General features: G+C 40.8%; 3 protein-coding genes across 4 annotated transcripts; 2 read left to right on the top strand and 1 right to left on the bottom strand.

The window, feature by feature from the left end:
• The first annotated feature begins 264 nt into the window (after window positions 1–264).
• hjurp (Holliday junction recognition protein) lies at window positions 265–5,819 on the top strand. Its single transcript, XM_086281915.1, has 9 exons — window positions 265–424; window positions 526–589; window positions 2,045–2,100; window positions 2,197–2,230; window positions 2,329–2,354; window positions 2,431–2,479; window positions 3,053–4,570; window positions 5,216–5,258; window positions 5,344–5,819. The coding sequence occupies exons 1-9, from the start codon at window positions 347–349 to the stop codon at window positions 5,354–5,356; spliced, it is 1,881 nt and encodes a 626-aa protein (XP_086138041.1). The 5' UTR covers window positions 265–346; the 3' UTR covers window positions 5,357–5,819.
• On the bottom strand, window positions 5,409–19,769 carry ppat (phosphoribosyl pyrophosphate amidotransferase). 2 transcript variants are annotated; one of them, XM_086281916.1, is made up of 11 exons: window positions 19,158–19,769; window positions 11,600–11,666; window positions 11,076–11,282; window positions 8,884–8,996; window positions 8,630–8,775; window positions 8,319–8,394; window positions 7,903–8,054; window positions 7,692–7,819; window positions 7,374–7,595; window positions 6,330–6,450; window positions 5,409–6,247 (listed from the first exon to the last, which is right to left on the bottom strand). In XM_086281916.1, the coding sequence occupies exons 1-11, from the start codon at window positions 19,283–19,285 to the stop codon at window positions 6,075–6,077; spliced, it is 1,533 nt and encodes a 510-aa protein (XP_086138042.1). In that variant the 5' UTR covers window positions 19,286–19,769; the 3' UTR covers window positions 5,409–6,074. The 2 variants fall into 2 exon arrangements, with proteins under 2 accessions (XP_086138042.1, XP_086138043.1); XM_086281917.1 differs by having other exon boundaries at window positions 5,410–6,247; window positions 8,319–8,391.
• Window positions 12,158–23,205, top strand: paics (phosphoribosylaminoimidazole carboxylase, phosphoribosylaminoimidazole succinocarboxamide synthetase). Its single transcript, XM_086281914.1, has 15 exons — window positions 12,158–12,542; window positions 12,777–13,274; window positions 13,354–13,413; window positions 13,507–14,118; window positions 14,783–14,860; window positions 15,110–15,267; window positions 19,941–19,980; window positions 20,059–20,256; window positions 21,213–21,391; window positions 21,478–21,657; window positions 21,769–21,882; window positions 21,979–22,062; window positions 22,260–22,440; window positions 22,527–22,685; window positions 22,907–23,205. The coding sequence occupies exons 1-15, from the start codon at window positions 12,173–12,175 to the stop codon at window positions 23,071–23,073; spliced, it is 3,078 nt and encodes a 1,025-aa protein (XP_086138040.1). The 5' UTR covers window positions 12,158–12,172; the 3' UTR covers window positions 23,074–23,205.
• The last annotated feature ends 279 nt before the right edge of the window (window positions 23,206–23,484 follow it).

Here is a 23,484-nt window from a genome sequence, read left to right as displayed (position 1 = left end):
AAAGCTCGGCCATAACAACAATTTGTCCTTAAATGTCGTTTTAAAATTTTGCTTACAAAATATTATTAATACTTGCAGTCATTTTCATATGAACAATAACCGCTACGTGTTATCACTGCTAACATCCCGGAGTTTTCTATTTTAATTTTGTCTTTCAAATTAAACGCAATAAAGAAACAACCGCAATTTCCTAGTATCAAGGAAGGCACCATATGTCCACTGTCCAATCACATTCCACTATTTTGTGACGTAGAATCTTTAAAATCGAAAGCGCCATTTTTCTTCTTCGTTTAGCTGTTCTCTTTCTTTGTCGTCTTTTTGATAAAAAATAATTTTATATGCAAACATGGATGAGCTTGTAAAGACACAATTGCAAAATAACAATTCAAAGTTCAAACTTTCCCTGGATCGAATCATAGACAAGGTGTGTGAATAAGGCTATGGACGGTTAGCATGAACGTAACTATCAGCGGGTTTTGCAAATGAAAGCAACAGAATTAACCAACCTCTGTTTCCTTCTGATAGTATTCAAAACTTCAGTACCAGGACGCGGGGACAGAGGTTGATCTCGACGATATAAGCCCCACAAGTAAGTGAGCCGGAAAGGTTTTAATAACATCGTCTGTGTTAGTAAAGGTAACCGAAAACTAACTAATTAGATGCGTTTGTAAGCTAGATCAATCACAGGACTTGTTTTCTTTCTGGAATAATGAAGTTCAGTATTATTTATATATTAATTCACAGCAATAGTCGCCTGAAGGGCCTTTTATTACAATAAAAACAATAGACTTTAATTATAAATCTTTGAAAAGTGTTTTGAGTTTGCAAAGCAGTTTGACAGACAAGCAAAAGCAAAATGCTAAATTCAGAAACAGTGAAAAACGGAAAACAAACATTGAGATGAGAGGACAATAAAGTGAGATAATAGTAGCTTGGAAATGTGGAGGTATGCTCTGGAGAGGACAGGATTAAAAGTCAGAAGCAAGATAGAATGTGTGTGGATGAAGATGCAACGAGTAGAGTTAAGGAAGGTAGATGAGTTTAAATATCTTGGGGTGCGTGAGTTTTGCAATGTGTACTTTAGAGGTGGTGACACTGACAAAAAGACGGGAAGCACAGCTGGAGGTGGCCGATTTGAAGATGTTAAGATTGTCATTGGGAGTCACCTGGATGAACATGATTTGAAATGAGAACATCAGAGGGACAGCTCTGGTTTAGTGGTTTGGACATTATTTAAAGAGGCAAGGCTGAGATGGTTTGAGCAGAGGAGGTATAGTGGATATACTGGACAGAGGATGTGTTGAAGGAGGACATGCAGAGGGTTGATGTGATAGAGCAGAAAGATTGGCTGAGATGAAGGTAGATAATCTGCTAAAGATAATCCCTAAAGAGAGCAGCTGAAAAAAGAAGAACAAACAAGATAATATTTCTGCAAAGTATCTTGGAGACGAGATCAAAACATATCTTAAAAGTGATCAGTAAAACCTTAAAATCAAATGTACTGGGAACCAGTAGAGAGGAGCCAGGAACGGGGGTAATGCAATGCTATGTGCTAAGTCTTGCTGCTGCATTTTTAATTAGTTGAAGGTGAGATTTTTACCAGCAGTAAGAGATTTGAGGTGGTCTATCCCAGAAAAAACATAAACCTGGATGATTTGTTTTCCCAGATCTAATTTTGAGTGTTGTTTTAATTTTGGATTAAAGGTTTGGATATAATTTGAAAGAAGCAAAACTGCAGAGCTTTCCTTTAATGTCATTCAGACATTAAGGCCATGTCACATGATACATTTTACTGTTTCTGTCAGCTCCAATTAGAATATTAGTGGTTGATGCAATTTGCATGATTTGTGATTTTGATTGTATTTAATGGAAGAAAATGTTACGTCCTCCAGCTGTTATCTTCTTCACCAGATTTCAATTATAGGTATTTGTGTGTCCAATGGGTGAAGGCCTGATACCTGAAACACTGCTTAATATTTGACGATCTGTAATGTTCACTTTTTTTTGTTGTCTGACCACATTGTGTATATTTTCTGTCCTCAAGAGCTTGACAGCTACATGACGTTATCTAAAAAGAAGGTGATCTCACTGCAACTGAAGGTTTGGGTTACTAACAACGACCTTTGCAGCCATGCACGACACAAAATACCATAAGCTGCGTTTACTACTATTTAATCACCCACATTTTCTCCTCAGAGCTCGACAGATGTCAGAGAGGAGTCACTAAGAGGTAATTTCTCAGAATTAAGAGTTTAAATGACAACATGCATCTTTTTCTTTGCTTCACTGTGTAGTTCATCTAATACAACTTGAACATTTCTTACACAGCACAGGACCCCACAGGAGACTCTCAGGTAAATATACCTGCAATTACCTTCTGTATCAAAATATCTGGCATAACTTGAGTTAATGATGGTTTGTTTTTGACAGCTGGACTTGTCATCTGATACCAGCATCCAGCTGTCTATGGAAGATGGTGGTAAGAAAAAGGAAATCCTTTTGTTTCAGTGTTTTCCAGTCTTGGATTAAATTTGTGACAACAAAGAAATGCACAACAGAAATGCGTGATTGCTTTCTTAAATTACACATGCACGCTCTCTTTAATTATTAAATAATATATTTAATAAGTTTTGCCTCCACAAACATTTTGATTTCCCTGTACTTTGTGATAAATGAATAGTTGACCATTGTGGTAGTTTTAAGTGTTAGACTCCAACACCTTGAACAGCAGCTGGCAAAGGTAATCCTTGTTCTGCTCTTAGCTTTGGCGAGGGTTAATTAGAGTGGGCCTCCAGCTCACAGTGAACCCTCGGAGCAAAAGAAACACCACTATCGCCAACTGCAATCCAAGATAGAAGATTTGGAGTACATCCGGTTACCCCAGTTAGGTAACCTGGCCCGTGAGGCAGCTGGAAGCTGGTAGTGTGTGAACTTTCCAAATAAAACAGAGGGTTGTCCACTAGTGTATATATAAAGATTGTTCATCCAAGAGAAGCACTGAGTATATTATTTGTCTAATTCCCAATTTTGTTTCCCCTTGTGCATCACACAGGGATGACTAGAAGTGATGTGACTCAGCTGACTGTGAGCTCACTGGATGAGAGTCAGAGAAACTTTTCCAATGTGGACCTTCAACCTGAAGACCAAGATGAGGAGCTGGAAATGTCTCTTAGAAGTCATGGCAGTTCCTGGGTGGAGCTCTATCCAAGTATGATTAGTCGGATAAAGAGGGCCTGGGATCGGCAGCATGTCTCTACAGCCGCTGATTCTGTGCTGAGGAGGTACCGCAGATGGCGTCAGCAATCAAACAGAAGTAACCTCAACAACACCTTTGTCGTCCCACTTAGACACACAAAAAGCAAACCAAAGATGACCACAAAAGCATTTCCAGAGAAAAGCTCCAGCAGGCCTATGAAAGAGCAATTCACGAGGACCAAAACAACGCCTATGCAGACTGTGACCTGTCCTAGAGACTGGCACGAAATGCACCAATCTCCTGATAGGGAGGAAAACCTTATGAGCAGGCACCAGCATAAGCCTGTCCTTGTAATGGACTTCTCTGCTTCCTCTGTGTCCTTTAAACCAAAAGAGATACCATTAAACAAGACTTTCACTGTGTCTCAGCTGTCCTCTCGTAAACAAACCCAGCTGGAAGACCAGGCCTCTGCCTATAGCGTCAGTCCTTCACGACCTTGTGCTAAAGCCTCTGAGGAAAGATCAAGTCTTTCTCTATTAGAGACAGCTGGGAGCTCCATCCTTGCACCAGAATTCACTGCTGCAATACAGAGACCTGATATCTATGGCTCCCCAGTCAGGCAGGAGGCGCCGAGCTTTAGGGACAGGAGTCCCCTAAAAGCAAGAGTGGTGACCAGCCTGGGAAGATCACCTCATTTGTTTTCCAGAAGCCCCAGTGAATATTCTGTGACTTCCAGAGAGCCTATGAGGCCCAGATCACTCACGGCCTCTCTGTTTTCCCCGACAAAAAGGCCTGTTTTGCCACTGAAGATGCTTTACTCCCAAAACTCCCAGCAGTCCTTCCTGCCACACTCACCGCAGTCAGCCTCAGCAGCAGGGGGTCATCGCAGGCTCGTACGACACCTCTCCATTGATTCCGTCCTGCCTTCATCCCCTGGCTCGTGCTCACCAAAACAAGTTGATGAGGATTTCATGAAACTTTACCACAAGTTTGTGTGTCAGAACAAGTCAACTTTCTTCAATGGCCCTGCATGCCGTCTCTGTGCTAGAAGCTCTGAGGCCAGCAGAGGTCACTCTTCATCAGCTCTGGCTGCTCTTGCACTGTCACCACACCGGTCTGTCCTGAGGAAACGCCACAGGGACCTAGACTGGAGCAGCCATCCACAGTCCAAACGCTTCAGGGAAGTGTATTGCACATACTCCCCAGGGTCCAAACGCCACAGCAGAGCGATGCTAAGGCCTTTGTCTGAACTGGAGCTGCCTCGTGGTGGTAGCTCCAGTAAGCACAACATGTTTCAAAGGTTCAGCAGCCAGCAGTATCCAGCACATGAGGAATATGTGGAGGCTGAATCTGCAGCGGATTTTTCTGGCATGGGTAAGCCTCATCCTTTTTTTAAGTCAAGTGATAGTGCTCAAATTATGTATTTTTGCATAGCTACAAAAGTGCAGTTAAGATGCCTCCTAAACATATCAGGTGCAGGCAGGTATTTTGGGAAGAGGACTTTGATGAGGACACACCCACTGAATTTGGATGCATGCATGCATGCATGATTGTGCATGTTTTTTCTAGGGTGCAGCTTTCTAAGGAACCACTCACCCAGACAACACAAACTAAAGAAGATACAAATATATAAACTGATTGTCAGCTTACTTTGTAAGAACCCCCAATATTTCTTTAAAGTTTGGGTTTTGAAATTACAAGTCAGACTTATTTTATGCAAGTTTAATCATCACAACTATGTAAAGAGTCCATCGACGTGTATTTTGTCAGTGAATTTCCACTTGGGGAAAGAGAAAGAGAGCACGCCTGTGTGTTTGTATGAGAGGCCGTACAAGCCAAAATTCATTTTCATACTGAGTGGAGCAGACAGAGGTCACTGTAGCATACAACTCGCACAAAAATGACAGCTACTAAATGACCAACACTGCACCTGTGAAGTTTGTCTGTCCCTTCACATCTGATCTTCATAGTTTTCTTGACTTGTTTCTGATTACCTAATCATTATGCTTTATTCAACAGGAAGTTCACTAGAGAGCAAAATGACCTGTGGCTACTCTCCCAGGTGACTAAAATAATTCCCATGTACAAGATATTTTTGGCCTCTGGGGGTTGATGTGTTCTTACTCACCTTTTCCCGTCACATACAGAAAATGGCGATGAAGGGGATCATCAAGGAGATGGGCCGATGAAATTTAATGAAATGTATGACCATCTAGTTCTGCGATGGAAACCCGCTGATAATTAATCTCTCTGAACTATTTTTAATTGATTATAATTGTTCTTATATGTTCTATCATTTCTTGAATATATGTTTGATGTCCATTTTTTCTGTCTATTCATTATTGAAATAAAATTGTCAATGGGAGAATGTAGTTATTTAAAAAAAAAAAAAAAAGTACTTGTCATTGTAGTTATTGTTTATTATTCATACATCATATTCCTGTATTGTTCAAATTTGAGCAAACAGCCCAAAACCCAAACAAAACAGTCTTAAGTAAATAACAGAAATAAAGATGATTTAATGTTTTGGTCATTTATCGTGTGCGCTTTTTCTGGCATTGTAAATGCTTTGAATACATGTGGAAATCTACTTTTCAAATAAATGCAGCTGCAAAACAAAAACATACTTGTGTGGTAAGAAATACACACCTGGAATTAGTCACATCCAGGAACAGGAAAAGAAAAAAGCTTAGCCACCACAGGTGAGAAAAAGCATCACTTTTAGCTTCCTGAGGTTCTGAATAAAGTAACCTTCTGTAGTTGTGCAACATCTTAGTGTTCCGGCTGGCAATGTTGAGATAAACCATATGTAGAACAGGGGGGGTTTTTTTATTTAAAGTTTGCAGCACCATCCACAGTGCTACTGTTGGTGCAGCAGTTACCACTCCAGCTCCACTGGATATTTCCCAGTCAGACAGGCAGTGCAGTGGCCCACTTTCCTGTTGGACTTGTTATTGGAATTAATTTTGTCCTTTTCAATATGGAAAGCAATACCCTCCTGGACAGCAGATACGAGGCCCTCCACAGTCAGATATTTAACACTGTCAGCACCTGTAAACAGCGTTAGCATTAAACACAAGCTTTTGTTCTGACCAGGCAAAGAAATGAATGGTAGATGTGCATTTTTAAATACCAATATAACCAGCAATGTCCTGAAACTCCGGCTTGTTGGCAATGAGCTCCTCCTTGGTTGGGATGTTGATGCCCATGTAGCAAGGGAACCTGATTGGTGGAGAAGCCACCCTGATGTGGACCTGTCCAGAAGAATAATTAGGTTACTATAAACACAAAGTTAGTGTGTGACTATATTCTGGTCACACACAGTTAGGTGCCCTTTTCAGGACCAATATTTGTTCTTCAAATGGTCAGAAATAACAAAACAAAACGTATCTTCCGTTAATTCATGTAACAATGATTATTTACCTTTACTAAGTGTGGCAAAAATGTAGCATTTATCTATTCTTCTATACACATCAAGCACTTGATGTGTATAGAAGAAGAGACAATAAAGTGCTGCATGAATGTTTGGTTAAAATGTGAATTACGGTTCAGATCAGATTGACTAGTAGGCCCAAAAATGATGAATGAGAGTATGTTACTCATGCCATAAATCTGATTAGGGACCGATTTTCATAAAAATGGTTTACCAGACGTGGGGCTTGGCCCAACTTTTAAAAAAATCCAAAAGTTAATCACTTCCTATCTTTAGTATTACAAGATTAGATATTCCCAAATAAACATGTATCAATGAAATAATAACTGGGATGTTCAAGAAAATACCCCCAAAATTTGGATCCAGATATCCTGGATTTGGGGTTTTAATTCATGCATAGTGCGGAGGGAATTTTCTGTCTTATTGGAAATACAGTCTCAGACTGCTCTTGTGGTACGCCCACTTTTTTGAGTTGACAGTTAATGAGCCTAATATTTTCTATGAACCCCTGATGTAAGTATAGTACGCAATGTGACAAACACATGGGCTTTTCTCACTTATTCCACTTACTGCCATTAAAAGAAAAAAAAAAAAAAAACTCCAGTTTTATGTTACTTTCCTGTGCTTCTAGTCTACTTACAGTCTGAATTATCAGACAATCCAAACCAACCAGTTTCTGAGCCACTCTGCCAAAATGTTGTGTGTGCTATATCAACAACTATTGCCAAACACTATTAAACGAACCTCTTTGGCACCCGCTTCCTTCAGCAGCTTAATAATAGGGGAAATTGTGTTGCCTCTGACGATGGAGTCGTCAATGAGCACCACTCGTTTCCCAGCAAAGTTGTCCGTCAGTGCTCCAAACTTCTTGGCCACTCCTAGCTGCCTCAAGCGGGTGTTTGGCTGGATAAAAGTTCTTCCAACATAGCGGTTTTTACACAGAACCTCAATGTATGGAAGACCAGACTGTGAGAAGAAGACAGAAGAAAAACTAGTGAGACTGTAAGTCCACCCGGTATATTATAAGATTACTGAGGTGGAGCAGACACACTGTAGACAGACCTGCTCAGCGTAGCCCAGAGCAGCAGGGGTTGCAGACTCTGGCACAGTGCTGACAACGTCTGCATCAGTCGGAGACTCGATGGCCAACTGCCGCCCACATCGCTGTCTGGCAGTATAGACCATCTGCCCTGTAGTACATTGATATTTCAGTATTAATACATTTAAGAAATGAGTAATCAGTAAGTGTGTTACCCATAATAAATATGCATACCTTCGAAAATAGAGTCTGGTCTGGCAAAATAAACATATTCAAAAATGCAGAAGGCTGGGAGGTCTCCCTCAGGTCGGGGCACAACACTCAGAGATTTGACACCATGTCTGGATATCTGGACTATCTCTCCTGGCAAGACCTCTCTGTAGTACCTGTTAATCAATAACGACAAAAAAGTACAATGAACGGATGGACTCAAGGAACACCATTTCACTGTTCATGCATTCAGATTCAGAAGAATTAAAGCGCCAAAATAGAAAGAAAAAAAAAAAAGTACTCGTGGCCTAAGGCAAATGATATGAAACCTTTGGGAAAGAAAGAAAAATAAAAAAATAAGGTTATAAAAATGATTTACACCTGGCATTACGGTTCCTTTTATACTAAAGAATACTTTTGCAAAGGTAACAAATGCTTACTTGGCACCAATCGACTGGAAGCTGCACGACTCTGATGACACAACCCACCCCTCAGTGTCTTCCTCTTGAGCGCCTGCTTAAAAAAAAAAAAAAAAAAAAAAAAAAAAAACAAGAATCAAGTTAATCATTCACCAGCTTACACATCTGACCTCTGACAAAATCAAAAGGGCCAAAAGCTCTGCTGCAACCACTGACCTCTCGTGAGGCGTCCTTTTTATCAGTAAAGCTAGTCTTTTGAGAGCAAACATGCCTGTGTTCTGCAGTTGCACTAATTCTGATGCAACGGTCACATGCAACAACTGTGTAGATACCTGGATTGTGCAGTTTAGAGATGGGAACGAGCTGCCCAATGCACAGTGGCCTATTTCCATAAGGGTCACGCACTGCGTAGATTACATCTTTGAACATGACCAGCAGTGAGTATGATGTTGGCGTTTCAGTCATGAGGTTTTTAATTCTACAACAAAAAACAAAAAAACAAAACAAATAAAAACAGCATTAAAGTAATGTAAAGCAAAAATATTTATGCTTATATGCTTATGTATCATTAGGTCACAACAGTCACCTGGCAACCCAGTCAGGTGAGTCTAGCTCCTCCATAGGTGGAGTCAGTGCCAGCAGCTGGGTGATGAGCTCACTGTCTGAGCTGGTGGAGAGGCCGACACCATGGCGCATCACCTACAAGGCACATTTATAGTGACTGATTAATTATGGAATAATGTTATTTTCTGTGGAATAGCAGTCTTTGGAAAATTTTATAATGGAAATGGTTGTCACACCCCTGCCCTCAAAGAGCCACTCAACAGCCACTCTGGGAAAGAGACACAGGCCAATCATGTTGTTGCACTGACGTCTAGGCTCGCCTGATGTTCATGATAGTTTTAACTGCTCTTAGGCACAGCTGCTATATAATGACACAAAGATATACATAAGTCTACTTATTATTTTTCCTTCAATTATTGCATCTATAATGTGAGTCAGGACTCTGGAGAAAAGTGTTTTGTGTTTTTTACATTTTATTTCTAAATCAGTCCTGCTTTTACGTCTCAGCGGCCATCAAAATGAAATTTATGGGTTTTTCAGATCAGACAAAGCTACTTTAAGATTCTGGCTTGTCACAAGAGGTTGGCCACATGTTTAAGTTGGCAGAGATTTATACCGGCTGACTTTCTTGATGCACAAAGAGGATTTGTGTCTCTGGCTGGAAATGAAACAGTGACCTTTACTTGCCAACTGAATGTTATCAACTAAATCACTTTAAAATAATTGTCCACATAATCACCTGAAGCAGTTTCCAAGATGGCTGCTGAGCATAAAGGACAACTAAGAGTATGAAGTTAATCCATTGGTCTATTGATGATCTATTTCACCGTCCAGTTCAATAGGTAGTACGTACTGTATATTCCATATAAAGGTCTGGCTTGTCTTAAAAAAAAACAAACAAAAACACAACACATATACATGACACACAGATTTTTGTTAGTGATCACAAAGTGCACTCGAGAAGGGACGTTGATGTGATCCAGCTGGACTGAGCATGTTTCAGTGCCACTTATGAATAGAGATACTGACTTCTTGTTAGAAAAAAGGGGAGGCAGTCTAAATTTACCTAAAGAATAGGACTTATTTGATGTAAAGCTTTAAATTTCCTTCTGAAAGGTTAGTTATGTATAATTGGTTAAAAACCAAATCCAGCTGACAAGGTCTGCGTTAAAAAAAAAAAAAATCTTATTAATTCATCGTAATTGGTCGACTAGATATATAATATAAAGTGCATGGATTGTCATAAGATTACTTTAAAGAACAAAAAAAAAAAAGAGGACAGTTATAAATATGCACTCAGTGAATGTGCAGGTTTGTATGAAAGCATAATCATAGAAATGGCAGTGTCGAACGAGCAGATTATGGTAATACAGCTTTCTCAAGATCCACTTATACAACCAGCATGAGTAAGTGTCTCAAATCACCTTTGACAAGGTAAATGTAATCGATTTACTGAACCATCAGAGTGATGGCAGAACTTCAAAAAGCCTGTTTGAGCGTTCAGACTTTTGAAATTTGGAGTGAAGTTTAAGAGAGCAGTTAATGATTTGGTACTGATTTTTCATGGCAAATCATGTGTGGAATTCTCACTCAGTGCACATTCTCATAAATATAGTCAAAACTTCCTGTGTATTTTAGCCTCAGATTGGAAGAGAGGTTGCTGAGAAAAAGACAGGATGGGAACACATTTGTTAAATTATGCTAAATGGCCTGTATTTGTATAGCGCTTTACTAGTCCCTAAGGACCCAAAAGCACTTTACACATCCAGTCATCCACCCATTCACACACTGGTGATGGCAAGCTACATTGTAGTCACAACCACCCTGGGGCAAAATCAGTTTAATATAGCTTACATTTTATAGATTGGGGGTTTTTTTGGGGTTTTTTTTAGATTTTCAGCCTGAAATGTGAGATATACATTTTAAAAAGCTATTCATTTTGTTTCTCATTAATGCGAGCATTAACTGCAGATACAAATTCTTTTGAGAGCGCAAAACACTTAATAGTCAAACAAATCCTTTGACTGGATGATGGATGCAGCTCTGGTATGTGAAAGTGTTGACATCCAGCCCATAACCTTCGTTAAGATTGGATATAGCAAATAAATATTTCAGCAGAAAGAAAAACTGTGTCTGTGTGTGTTCAGTTCATTATTTTTATGTCACATTGATATGCACAACATTCAGTGTGGACAAGCAGAGCCCCCTCCTCACCTTTTTCCGCAGGGCATGGGCATTAACCAGCTCTCCATTGTGTGCTACAGCAATCTTGCCATGCAGTGTATCCACCACAAAGGGCTGGCAGTTCTGCAGCTCTGAGATCCCAGTGGTTGAATAGCGTGTGTGGCAAATGCCGAGGTTACCATAGCGCAGTTTAGTGAGAGCCTCTGGTGAAAAAGCGGTGCTCACTAATCCCATTCCCTATAAAATGACAACATTGCTCTGTGAAGGTTTTAACTTGCACAAAAATATTTTAATATAAATAAAAGTGATGTTAAAAAGCAGAAAATCAGCAAACAATGAGGATGTCTGAAGGCTTTAAAACATGTCTGTAAAGGCCAAACATTAAAGTGCTCAGTGTGATTCTGACCAGCTGGGTTGTTTTGATGTAACTGTGCCAAATGGAAATATATTCAGGACGCAACCCAAATACGTCCTGGGTCTGTTTTTGAGATGCTGGGTTAAACTGTGCTTCTGTTTTATCATATAAGAAGCTTCTGATCATGATTCAGTGTTACCTTGTGTGCTGTGTACGTGGGTGGACTGGCTCCATTACTTGTGACAATCCCAGCACTTTCCTGTCCCCTGAGTAGAGAGACACACACACACACACACACACACACACACACACACACACACACACACACACACACACACACACACTTACAGTGTAAATTTTCATGTATTAGTGGGAAGTGTGTTTTTTTGCATGAATGATTTCTGTTTCTTCTCTGCAAGAATAAACTTGAGTCAGTTACGGTTGCCTTGAGGCAAATCAAAACTGGTTTAACGAGGGCCAAATGGAGCAGAAACAAAATCCCCCCCCAAAAAAAGGAAAAAGCAGATTTGCTTCCCTGCGGTGAGGCTGCCATATATGGAGAGTCGCCTTGCTGCAGTTTCAATCCATTACCAAGCTGCTTCTCAGATTACACTTAGTCCCGCCCCCTCAGCACACAGCTTAAGCCAGTGGTGAGGCTGCTTTTCAGCATGAAGGCGTTGCTTTCAGGCTTAACCGCCTGGTTGCCTAGGGAACCGGGCAGCAGAGACAGACAGGCTGGGGGAAAAGAAAGCGTTTCCAGGTCAGCTCAAACATGGAGAGAGGAGCAGAGAGACAAAGAGGAGGTGATAGTGAGGTGGGGGAGGAAAAAGGCTCAGTGGAGAGGCAGTGGGGGGAAGCAGAAGTGCTGGCTCTACTCTCAGTGTGGGACCAGGTTGGAGCTCAGCACGTAGTAGAGAGCAGAAGCACATTTGAGGTGATTTCAGAGCGTCTGAGGAGGCTCAGTGTTGTGCGCAACTGGAGGGAGTGTCAGGCCAAATGCAGAAGCATGAGACTTCAGAGCAGGAAGGCTGACGCAGGCACATCGGCAAACTACAGCCAAGGAGTGGAAGAAAGGCCGCTTGAAAGGCCATGGGAGGAAGAAGATGTGGATAATCAAAGAAGAATCTACCCAGTCCAGGAAGGTAAACATGTACAACACCACTGTACTATTGATGATAACAACATGACTTTTTCCACCTTGGGAAAAAACAAAAACTGGTATCCAAGGATAAACAGACACGCCAGTTAAAACTATTCTTAGCTTGCTTGTGCTAAAAAGTAATTCAAACACTTACATAAAAGTCATCTTGTTCTTCTTTGGGTTTTTTCTACATCAACATTTAGCCAAAATTTACAATGTTTTCATGTGTGCACAGGAATGAAGACTCGATTTCATTCAGCTGTTTCTTACTCTACTAATGTGGCTGAAGAGGGAGGCCGCCACTGGACGGATGACGAGGTTAGAGCGCTGCTGTGCGTCTGGGCTGACCGCAACATTCGGGAACGTTTGAAATGCACGCTGCGCAACAAATCCATATTCCAAGAGATGGCTCGTCAAATGCAGAGAAACTTTGGGGTGATACGGAACTGGAAACAATGCCGTACAAAATACAAGAATTTGAAATATGACTATAAGACTGCGAAAAGTGCACACGCTGCGGGAGGCAGCAGTGCAGGAAGCCCGGGGAAATACATGAAGTTTTTTGATGAAGTGGAGGCCATTCTACTGGACAAAGGACTGGAAAATGGGACCAGGGAAATGCAGAAGAGACTGTATGATGGTGAAATGGAAGCAGGAAGGCTACAAACAGCAGCAGGCCACACAGGGCAGATAACGGGCTCTGAGAGTGAGGTGGTCATTGAAATTGATGATGGTAAGCATCAAGTTTGCAAGCAGTTGTTTTAGATTCAAGACTTCGTGAAAATAATTTTCTTATGTATTTATCATTTAAGATGACAACAGTGACGATTACGACATGGATGGAGAAATGGAAGTAAAATGGAGAAGTGCAGGTATGCCGAAAAAGAAAAATCTGCCAAATCAACTGTGGAGTTTAGCAGCATAATTAAACTTTTCCTTCCATATCTGTTCTTCTTTTATCCCAGACGCCCATCTAGCACACACAGACTCCAGCTCTGACCAGTTCCAAGTAGTCACAGTGTCGGACACGGGTCGAAACTGGAGCGACCAAGAGGTGCGAGCCCTGATCCAAGTCTGGTCGGATGAGCGCATACGCAGGCAGCTGGAGAGCTCAACCAGAAAGAGGGACATCTTTGTCCAGATCTCGAACAGGTTAATGCAACAAGGCATTGAACGTGACTGGAAACAGTGCCACACAAAGTACAAGAACCTCAAGTACCTCTACAGGTCCCTTCAAAGGGGCAAGACTGATGAAGCTGACCCGAGACGCCTCATGAGGTTCTATGAGGAAGTGGACTCCATTATGAATCGCACGGCTAACGACTCTCTGCGAGACACAGGAGCAGCCGAGTCTGCAGATTCAGGCGGACTTACTACATCTGACAACTGTGATGAGAAAAATCACGTGGACGGCAAGTTGACAAACACGAGGAGAGCTGTGGAGGGAGCCTTGGAGGACAAAACCTGCACCTCTGATTCGGACTTATCAGTAACCATCGAGGCTACATCAAATGCTTATGAGCCAAAGCGACATAAAATTAAGGAGCATTATCTGGATCAAGAACACATGTTGATGAGTGAGCTGATCATTTAATCATCATCATTATTATCAGCATGAATTAGATGAAAAAGATTACATAATGCTTTCAGTGGTCAGTTACCATGAGTAAGATAATCAAGCAGGACCATCTTGGACAGCCAAAAACAAATGTGTTTTTTTTTTTTTTTTTTTTTTTTTACATTATGTCTTAATATATTTCCCATACACAAAACAAACCGATGACATTTAGTTCAGGGTTCTCCCTGGCTCACAACAGACTTTTCTTGGTTTATGACACATGTATGCAAGATTAGCCCCAGCAAAGTCAAGGCACTGAATCTGTTACCAAATGTGATAGAAAATGCACAGATTTCTAACCACTTCATGAGAAATCAATCAATGCATCAGCTGAACTTTAGGTTCATTATCTTGCCCAAGGATACTTCAGTCCAGAGAAGTCGGACATCAAACCAACAACTTTCCAATTAGTAGACAACTTGGTCCAACTTGGTTTTAAAATATATTATTATATACATATAAAATATATTATTATTATAGTTTAAAGATTTTATTTAAAAAGGAGTCCCGAGGTGGTCTTAAGCCAGTCTTACTATGTTTAGTACCAAGACAATTCTTTTCTTTTGTAGCAAAAAATGCATATTTGTATTTTTGTAACTACCTTTAATATTATATTTTTGCAGGTGCTTCTGAGAGTGTGGTGGAAAGAGAGGATACTACTTCAACACACAGAAGAATCAAGAGGAAAGCTGTAGATGAAGGTCTGAAATATGTCTCTTTCTGTAATCCCTTTTAATGTCACGTGACATCCACAATTGACTGAAGCTTTTGTAATTTCTGGCTAAGTCCCATGATATGCCATGGCGCTTCATAATTAAATTATGGATAAGGATATGGTCATGACTTCTAATAAAATGCACAACTCGCATAACCCTACTAGGAGCTAACATGTTACACTAGTAGTACTTAAAAAGTAGGTTAATGTAAACCTTTGTCCTTCTTATTTCCAGACCCTGGACTGCACACACCACTAAAAAAGCTGAACATCGGGCCTCTCGTTGCTGAAAGACTCCACAGCCAGTGTAAAGAAGAGACGGACCATATTCCAATAATAAAGATCAACTCAGTCTGTTCAATGGCCACCCCTGCTCCGTCGCCAGAATTACAGGTAACATATACTGATCTCATGTGACCATTATAAAACTGAGGTATTTTTTAAATAATAAAAGCTGTTGTGGCAACTTTTTAAAAGCTACCCCAACTACTTGATTAATCGAGTGACAGATTATTTGGCGAACATTGTGATAATCAGTTAATCATTTTTTAAATAAAAATGCCGAACATTAAAATTATGATTGCAAACTTGAACATGTTTAGGTTTTAGATTGTTTCAGATTGCAAAAACAAAGGTGAACTGATTAATGCATATATCATAAAAAATAAAATAAAAAATAAAAAAGCTGCAGCTCTATTGCTTTTATGAATGAAAACTGTTATGTCTTAAGGGTTATTCACTAATCTATGTCAGAAAATCCCAGAAAGTTGATTTTCTTCATCTGGTCACAGCATTTTCAATGGAAATGTTTCATCGCTTATCCAGGTGACTTCTTCAGTATCGACTGACTGCAGTTTTCCACAACTTTACAGTACAGTACTTGAGCGGTATAGCTGCATAACAACTGAAACCAGCACCATTGACTAACAATGAGCCACAAATTCAGTTCCATGGTTGTTAGTATGCAAACTGTCATGACCATTGGTAGCATGAGTACCATTTAGACAGTGTTAGGAATTGGCTGCAATCACATCACTCTAAGATGATGAACAATAGTTCAAAGATGTCATCCCCTTTTCACATAACGGCTCGCCACTCAAACCAGGATGTGCACATCGTCACTGAAAGAGTGGCCACTGGCCTGTAGGTGTAAACAGCCCTGTCCTGATGAGCTAGCTCTTCTGCGCTGTCCAATCTGCTAACCGGAGGTTGTCGGGTTGGCTTTCTAAATTCAATGAAATTGGGAGAAAAAGAATGATATATTAAATTGCAAGCTAGATGAAGGAAACCAGGCCTTTTGGTTCTTGAAGACATTTCACCTCTCATGTGTGAAGCTTTTTCAGTTCCAAAAACAAAGTATTTTAACCCTTAGTGGGGTTGTGCTCTTGGAGGGTGTCCTGAGGATCGTTGACCCACCCGGTTTTTATGCAAGTCGTTAAGGGTCACATCAGTTGAGCTGACATGTGACTAAATGGATGGGTTATTTCGGTCACAAGACCTAAGTGTGAATTCTATGTGGGACAGCTTCATGAACCAAAAAAGAAATCCAGTTGCCTTCAACTCAGTAACTTAAAACTAGCATGGTCTCAACAACTGTATCGAATATTTCATCAGAACCAAGAATGTGGCAATCATATGATATGTTTTCAGAAAAGCTGCTTGATAAAATGTTGCTAACTACAGTGACACTTTAAAAGGTGTTTTGTGTTTCCACTGTACCAGAGTCGATGAGAAAACAAAAAATTGCTAACTGCTAGGCAATCAAATCTGGCTTTTATGAGTGTAGACTCAAAAATTGTACAAAAAAGAGAAAAGCTATTGAGTAGTCTTTTTCTCAGTGTGTGCTCAAGAAGAACAGAAGAAAGCAAGGCCTTCATTGCTTAAGAATGTATGCTTCAAGTATTTAGCCCAAGAACATTGAGCTTCAAGAGGTCATGCTTGGTAATATCAGAAACCTGTGCCAACTTCTTAAACACAAGGCAGAAGGTAAGACAGCCTTTCAAAAATGGCTAAAGACACAGCCTGAATTATGCCAGTCCTATGATGTAGAGCAAACTGTCAGGATGCAGGAGATCAGTTTGGAGAGCTACAAAATCTCAATATTTCTCTCCAAAGAACGTCACAAACCAACTCTGGTATGCAGGCTGTCTGTTGAGTCCCACACTGAGGCAAAAAAGGCAAAACTAATGATGCTTTCCAAAGCCTTTTTGAGAAGGCATCTACCATTGTGGTAGATCACAGTGCCACAAATCAGGCAACCACCCAAGTAAGTGATTGATGTTTTTCGCACAGCTTGCAAAGCATTTCAGCAAAATGGTCTACTGACACAGTAGAAACTGGAAAAAACCCTGCTTATTGAAAAAATTGATTCTGTGGTAGATAAATATCCAGAAATTGTCCTACCCGTGTTCAGGCTTTACTACCCAATCAGTCACAGGACAGAACCTGTAGAAATACAGGTTTTGCAGCAGAGTTTAAGGTTGTTGTTTATTATAACATTCACCTCCTCTGAATCGGGAAGGTACTTTACTGCGCTGAGCAAGTGGATGACCTGGCTGCATTCAGAAATATATAGCACTTTGTCATAACCACCAAAAAAGCTGGTTATCCCAAAAAGAAAGTTAGTGTGCAAAGAAGCATGTGGCATATTTGGTGCTTTTATATGAAGTAATCCAATGCCCACTCAGAAAGAGTTGAGTGCTTGGTTGCCAGAACATTGTAGAGAACCATGGTGTGGCTGCAGCTCTTTACACTTAACACAGCAATCCTTGCCTGGGATCCTCTAAGAATAACATGTCCTTCTAATATAGATAGCTAAGGGAATGTTCCATTTTGAAAACCAATAACACTGCAAGAATTATTACAAAACATTAGGGATTAAATACAGTCAAATTATGGTATAGCAATCAAATGGCTGAGTACTCTCCAATACTGGAACAACTAATTCATACATATGTTTTTTGGTTTTATACAAAGTGATTTTTTTTTTGTTGTCCACAGTGTTGAACCTAAACTTATGCGCATGTACATTTATATAGCTAAACCTTAGGAAATATGCAAAGCTCACTTTTATTCTTGCCTTAGTAATGTATTTACACATACATAAGTTTTTTTATAGTTTTCACTAGACATTGGCTGCTCTTTCACTCCTTTTCAGTGTAGACCTTGTCACTGAGCATTTTTAACTCTTCATGTTTTTCATTTTTCAAATGAACAAAAAATGTGTGTGTGTGTGTGTGGGGGGGGGGGGGGGGGGGGGGGGCTGTCAAAGGACCTAAGAGATGGATTTGGTTCTTCAGTGGTCAGTGGGAGGGTGTCTGTAAAGATGTCATTCTTAAGGAGGGGGAGCATGGAGGAAAAACTGAGGTATGCCAAATAACACAAGAACTGGACTGAAAAATCTGTGACGACAGTGATGTGATTAATTAATATTCAATTGTCGGTTCAAACTGCCATCAGTGTGTTAAAAAAAAAACAAGAGGTAAAATAGAGAGCCATCTTTAAAACACAGTGGAGGTTCTATCATGGTTGTATTGCCTCTGATTCAATTATAATAAAGAAAAATACTGACAGATTTTGATCTAGCATGGCGAGGAAGCATCTGATTGATGCCTCATTTTTCAGCACAGGAGTGATTCCAAACACACTGCCAATGCAGGAAATGCATACCTGGACAGAAAGAACACACACACAATGAAACATGGTCAGTCATGGATTGGCCTCTCCAGAGCCCAGCCTCAACATTTTTAAAGCAATGTGGGATGGCAGAATTGACAGACTGAGGGAAAACAGAACAAGGAAACAAACATCCAAAGACAAACTCTGAATGTCCTTCAACAAGCCAGGAGAACTAGTGTCGAAGGCTACTTACAGAAGTTACAAGAAAGTTTCCATAAGAGAATTCAGGTTGTGTTGAAGAATAAAGGTTGTCATACTAATATTTGCTTTGATGCTCTTTAGAGTAGTAAAAACTCAGTTTTTGTCATATACAGCCTATTTCTGTGCATATTTAAAAAGTCGCTACCGTTTTTTTCTAATTTCTCTGCAAAATATAAAGAAAAGGGGGAGCGGGGGTCAATATTTTTGCACAATACTGTAGATGCATGAGGTTGCTTTCTGCAAAAATTCACATCTTGCATTTTTGTTTTTCTTGCTCAAGTTTGGGTCAGATTCAAATTTAAACCAAACATTTCATCTAAAATGCAAAGCTTGGACGTCATTAACTAGTGTGGTAACTTTTCAGTCGTTACCAATTTTGGAGTAACTGGTTTTCCGTTACTTACCTGTGCTGTAACGCCACCAACCCCAAAGTTAAGACCTGAGCCACCTCCAGCTGTGTGGGCCACTCTCCCGCAGCGACACACCCAAAGACTCCGCACTCCTCTCCAATACCCGACTCCTCGAACTCCATGGGCTCGCCTGTCGCCGATGCCTCTCGTATAAACTGCGGTCTAGTCTCGCGCCTAGTTGTCTGTGAGCAATTACCGTGCGCGCGCGTGTTTGTATGAGCGCTTGCCTGATACACGTTCGTGACCAAACACGTGCTTGCAGCGATACAACGTGGTTTGTTAAAACATACCAAACTCAGCTGACACTGCTGAATTGGGCATGAAATCACGAGTAACAGAGTTAAATCAGACTAGACACGTTTTAACCTAACAACCGGTCCGCCATAACTAAAATCATAACGAATTAAATGGAATACGTGGAATTTACGAATAATTCTAATCAAATTAATCGATTAGGTCAAAAACCACACTATTTAGTCCTGTTGGAGCTTTTGATAAGACAACCTTCTCATCAAAGAGTAAAAGGATGAACTTTGGTAGAAAAACCTCCAAAAGTTTTTTTCTTTTTCTTTTTTTTTTTAACGTCTTCTCTTGACGTTTGAGCGCTTCCCTTTCACGTGGTAACAGATGCGCCGCTGTGATTGGTTGTTTAGATGAGTTGAGAACTGTGATTGGCTCCCGGCGCAAGTATGACACGGCCCACTTCCCCTCCCCGCTGCCTGCACACCTTCTGCTTCTCAATAAGTTAACTGGCGTGTTTTGTGATTTGTCTTTCAGGACTGTTCAGGATCGACGAGCGCTATGGCATCCACCCCAGGTACTGCACGATCCTTAATACACACGTTAGCGCTTAAGTTAGATGTGCGTGTTTTAACTTTTTCCTCTTTTTTTTCAGAGTTGAAAGTCGGCCAAAAGCTCAATGAGGGCAAGACAAAACAGATTTTCGAGCTCTTGGACCAGCCGGGACTGGTTCTAGTCCAGTCTAAAGACCAGATCACGGCTGGGAATGCCGTGAGGAAAGATCAGATGGAGGGCAAAGCTGCCATTGCCAACAAAACTACGAGCTGCGTGTTCCAGCTGCTGCAGGAGTCTGGTGAGGACTTATTGAATGTTTGTAGGGGGGGGACAGTATTCTGCAGTCTGAGTGGGTTGGGGCAGTTCTGTCAAACGCATGTGTATAATTATTGCAGCTCTCTTTTTTTTCCCATTAAAAAAAAAAAAAAAAAAAAGTCCCTTACACTTGGCCAGTATCTAGGCACATTGTTTCTGCAGAAGTTTTTGTGAGCAACAAACTATCAAAGGTAAATTGATTCAGTAGAGTTTACTGGAAAAAAACAAACTTTGGACTCATTGATCTTTTCAGTTTCAGTTAATGTGGGGGCTTGAATGTTAAGAAAATATAAAACGTTTGTCACACTTTGTCAGAGCCCTGGCTCACTTATTCAGTTTGCAGGATTTTTCTGAAATGCCATTGGATTTATTTAAATATCTCAGAAGTACATGGTAATCAGTTTTCCACACATGGGAAGCAGTTCGGCTCTTCTCATTTTTGCAACTTTTTAAAAATGACTTTTTTTTTTTTTTAACCCTCTGAATGACAATCCACTAAGAACTGAATTTTATGTTGTGTTTCATGGATGGATGGGGGGTGAATTGAACAGAAATGACAATCTTGCAAAAATACTTAAATGTGAAGGGCATGCAAGATTTACATGATCCCAAAATTACTTTCCATATGACTTTAATTTATAAGCAATTGGCTAACTGTAACCATCTTGTGTGTGACGCGTAGGTCAGTCAAGCTGTAGTAATGGCTGCCTTGTGACTTGATGTGTTTCCACTTAGAATTAACCCGATCCAACCAGCCACATTCCATCCACTTGACCCTAATCAAAGATGGGTTTAAATCATGGTAACTTGAAGAGCCATCTGTGTGCCAGTGTATAAAAAATTAAATAAAATCTATATTTTTCTAATCTGACATGGTTGCACATATTGAAATTTGTCCATTAGTTTGAGGTTGCCCTAACATCCACCCTCCCCCCCCAGGCATTAAGACAGCTTTTGTTAAGCAGCACTCGGACACGGCGTTCATTGCAGCGCACTGTGAGATGATACCCATTGAGTGGGTATGTCGCAGAGTGGCGACTGGATCTTTCCTCAAGAGGAATCCAGGAGTCAAAGAGGGCTACCGCTTTTCTCCTCTAAAGATGGAGATGTTCTTTAAAGTGAGTCTTCCAGGCGTGCAGTGATTCTCTCGATGCATTTTCAGTCTGTGAGTGTTGCATGCAAACTCATCAATGATTGTTTTTAGGATGATGCCAACAATGATCCTCAGTGGTCAGAGGAGCAGCTGCTGGAGGCCAAATTCTGTCTGGCTGGGCTCACTATTGGTCAGTGTGAGGTGGACATAATGAATCGCAGCACTGTGGCCATTTTTGAGATTCTGGAGAAGGCCTGGGCCACTCAGAACTGCACCCTGGTGGACATGAAGGTAGGCTGTGCAGCACCTCCCCCTGCTGGTTAATTTCATATCTTGGTGCAATCACTTTTCTTCTGTACCTACAGCAGAACTACAATTAAGGACTTTTTTCTTTGCTTATAGATTGAATTTGGTGTCAATGTTAAAACTCAAGAGATTGTGCTCGCTGACGTGATTGATAATGATTCATGGAGGCTTTGGCCAGCTGGAGATCGGAGCCAGCAGAAAGATAAACAGGTCATGCATTGACTTTCATTTCATGCTGATATGAGGGGGAGGGGGGGGGGGGGGAAGATACAAGCCTTAAACTGTTTTTTTTCTTCCCCTTTGTAGGTGTACAGAGACCTGAAGGAGGTTACCCCAGAGGCAATGCAGATGGTGAAGAGAAATTTTGAGTGGGTCTCTGAAAGGGTCAAGGTACAGCAAACAAACTCTAAATTCTTCTTTATCTTGTAGGAGTATTTTGCTTTGAATATCTTAACCAACAGACATTGTTTAACATCACAAAAGCCTGCAGCTGCTTTTTATGCAATTCGGGGGAAAAAAACGAGTACAATTTGAGCAGTCAAAAACTGAAATAAACTGATGATTCAATGGTTTCTGTGCATCTACAGTTGCTGCTGAAGCCCCAGGCAAGCAGCAGGGTGGTGGTTTTAATGGGTTCCACCTCAGACATGGCCCATTGTGAGAAGATAAGAAAGGCGTGCACCTCCTACGGGATCCCCTGCGTCCTCAGAGTCACCTCGGCACACAAGGGTCCAGATGAGACGCTCCGAATCAAGGCTGAATATGAAGGTGTGCTTTAATATTGACATAATTCCATCTTTAAACTGATCTAGGGATTCTTGATAATGTGATAATTTCTCTATGCTTTTTTGCAGGTGATGGGATACCCACTGTATTCGTGGCTGTGGCTGGGAGAAGTAACGGCCTCGGCCCAGTGATGTCTGGTAACACGGCTTACCCTGTTATCAACTGCCCTCCTCTCACTCCAGACTGGGGATCGCAAGATGTATGGTCATCCCTCCGCATGCCAAGTGGTGAGAAGAGCTCTTTAGAATAGAATGCCTTTATTGTCACTATACAGATGTACAATGAGATACAGATGATCTCCTACTCGGTGCAAACATGTTGGAGAAGAAGGGGGGGGTGCATCGTTTCTGCAGCAATATATACATGTGCAGTGTGAATCATACATACGGTTTTAATTTTTTCCCCCCTTATGGTAACCAAGTCTTTCTCTACTTTATTTGTCCTGCAGGTCTTGGCTGCTCCACAGTATTGTCTCCAGAAGCTTCTGCCCAGTTTGCAGCGCAGATCTTCGGGTTGAGTGACCACCTGGTGTGGTGCAAACTGAGGGCATCCATGCTCAACACCTGGGTGTCTCTCAAGCTGGCTGACAAGAAGTTACAGGCCTGCAGCCTCTGAAGAGCCCAGCGTGCTTCACACTTTAACACACTGTCTTTGTTTACTATTAAAAACCCATTAAATGTAGTTGCTTGTCACACATATCATTCCATGAAGAGACAAATGATTAAAGCTTATATGTATTTCTGCGCATTTTCTTTCTTTAAGACTAATTTTTATGGGTTTATATACTCATATTCATGAATCCCATGATAGTTTGGAGGATTTCATGATTTCTTTGAACTTTTGTTTTTCCAAGGTTGTAATGAGTGCACTTCATATGTCCTTAATGATTTAAAAAAGGTGCAGAGCTTTGAGATAATTACCCAGGTTCTAAATTATACATACTGGCTCACCTACATACATGCATACAGATATGAGTGAGTGTATGCATGTATTTTTTTTAAAAAAAAATGGAGTTGAAGGTTCTAC

The sequence above is a fragment of the Aulonocara sp. 'chitande type north' Nkhata Bay genome, linkage group LG23 (genome assembly GCF_057382095.1).
Source record: "Aulonocara sp. 'chitande type north' Nkhata Bay isolate Kocher_YH1m ecotype deep benthic linkage group LG23, A_spYH_male_GT1.1, whole genome shotgun sequence".
In the NCBI taxonomy this organism is placed as follows: domain Eukaryota; kingdom Metazoa; phylum Chordata; class Actinopteri; order Cichliformes; family Cichlidae; genus Aulonocara; species Aulonocara sp. 'chitande type north' Nkhata Bay.
Note: the sequence above shows the minus strand (reverse complement) of the source record. Positions and strands in the feature narration are given on the sequence as shown.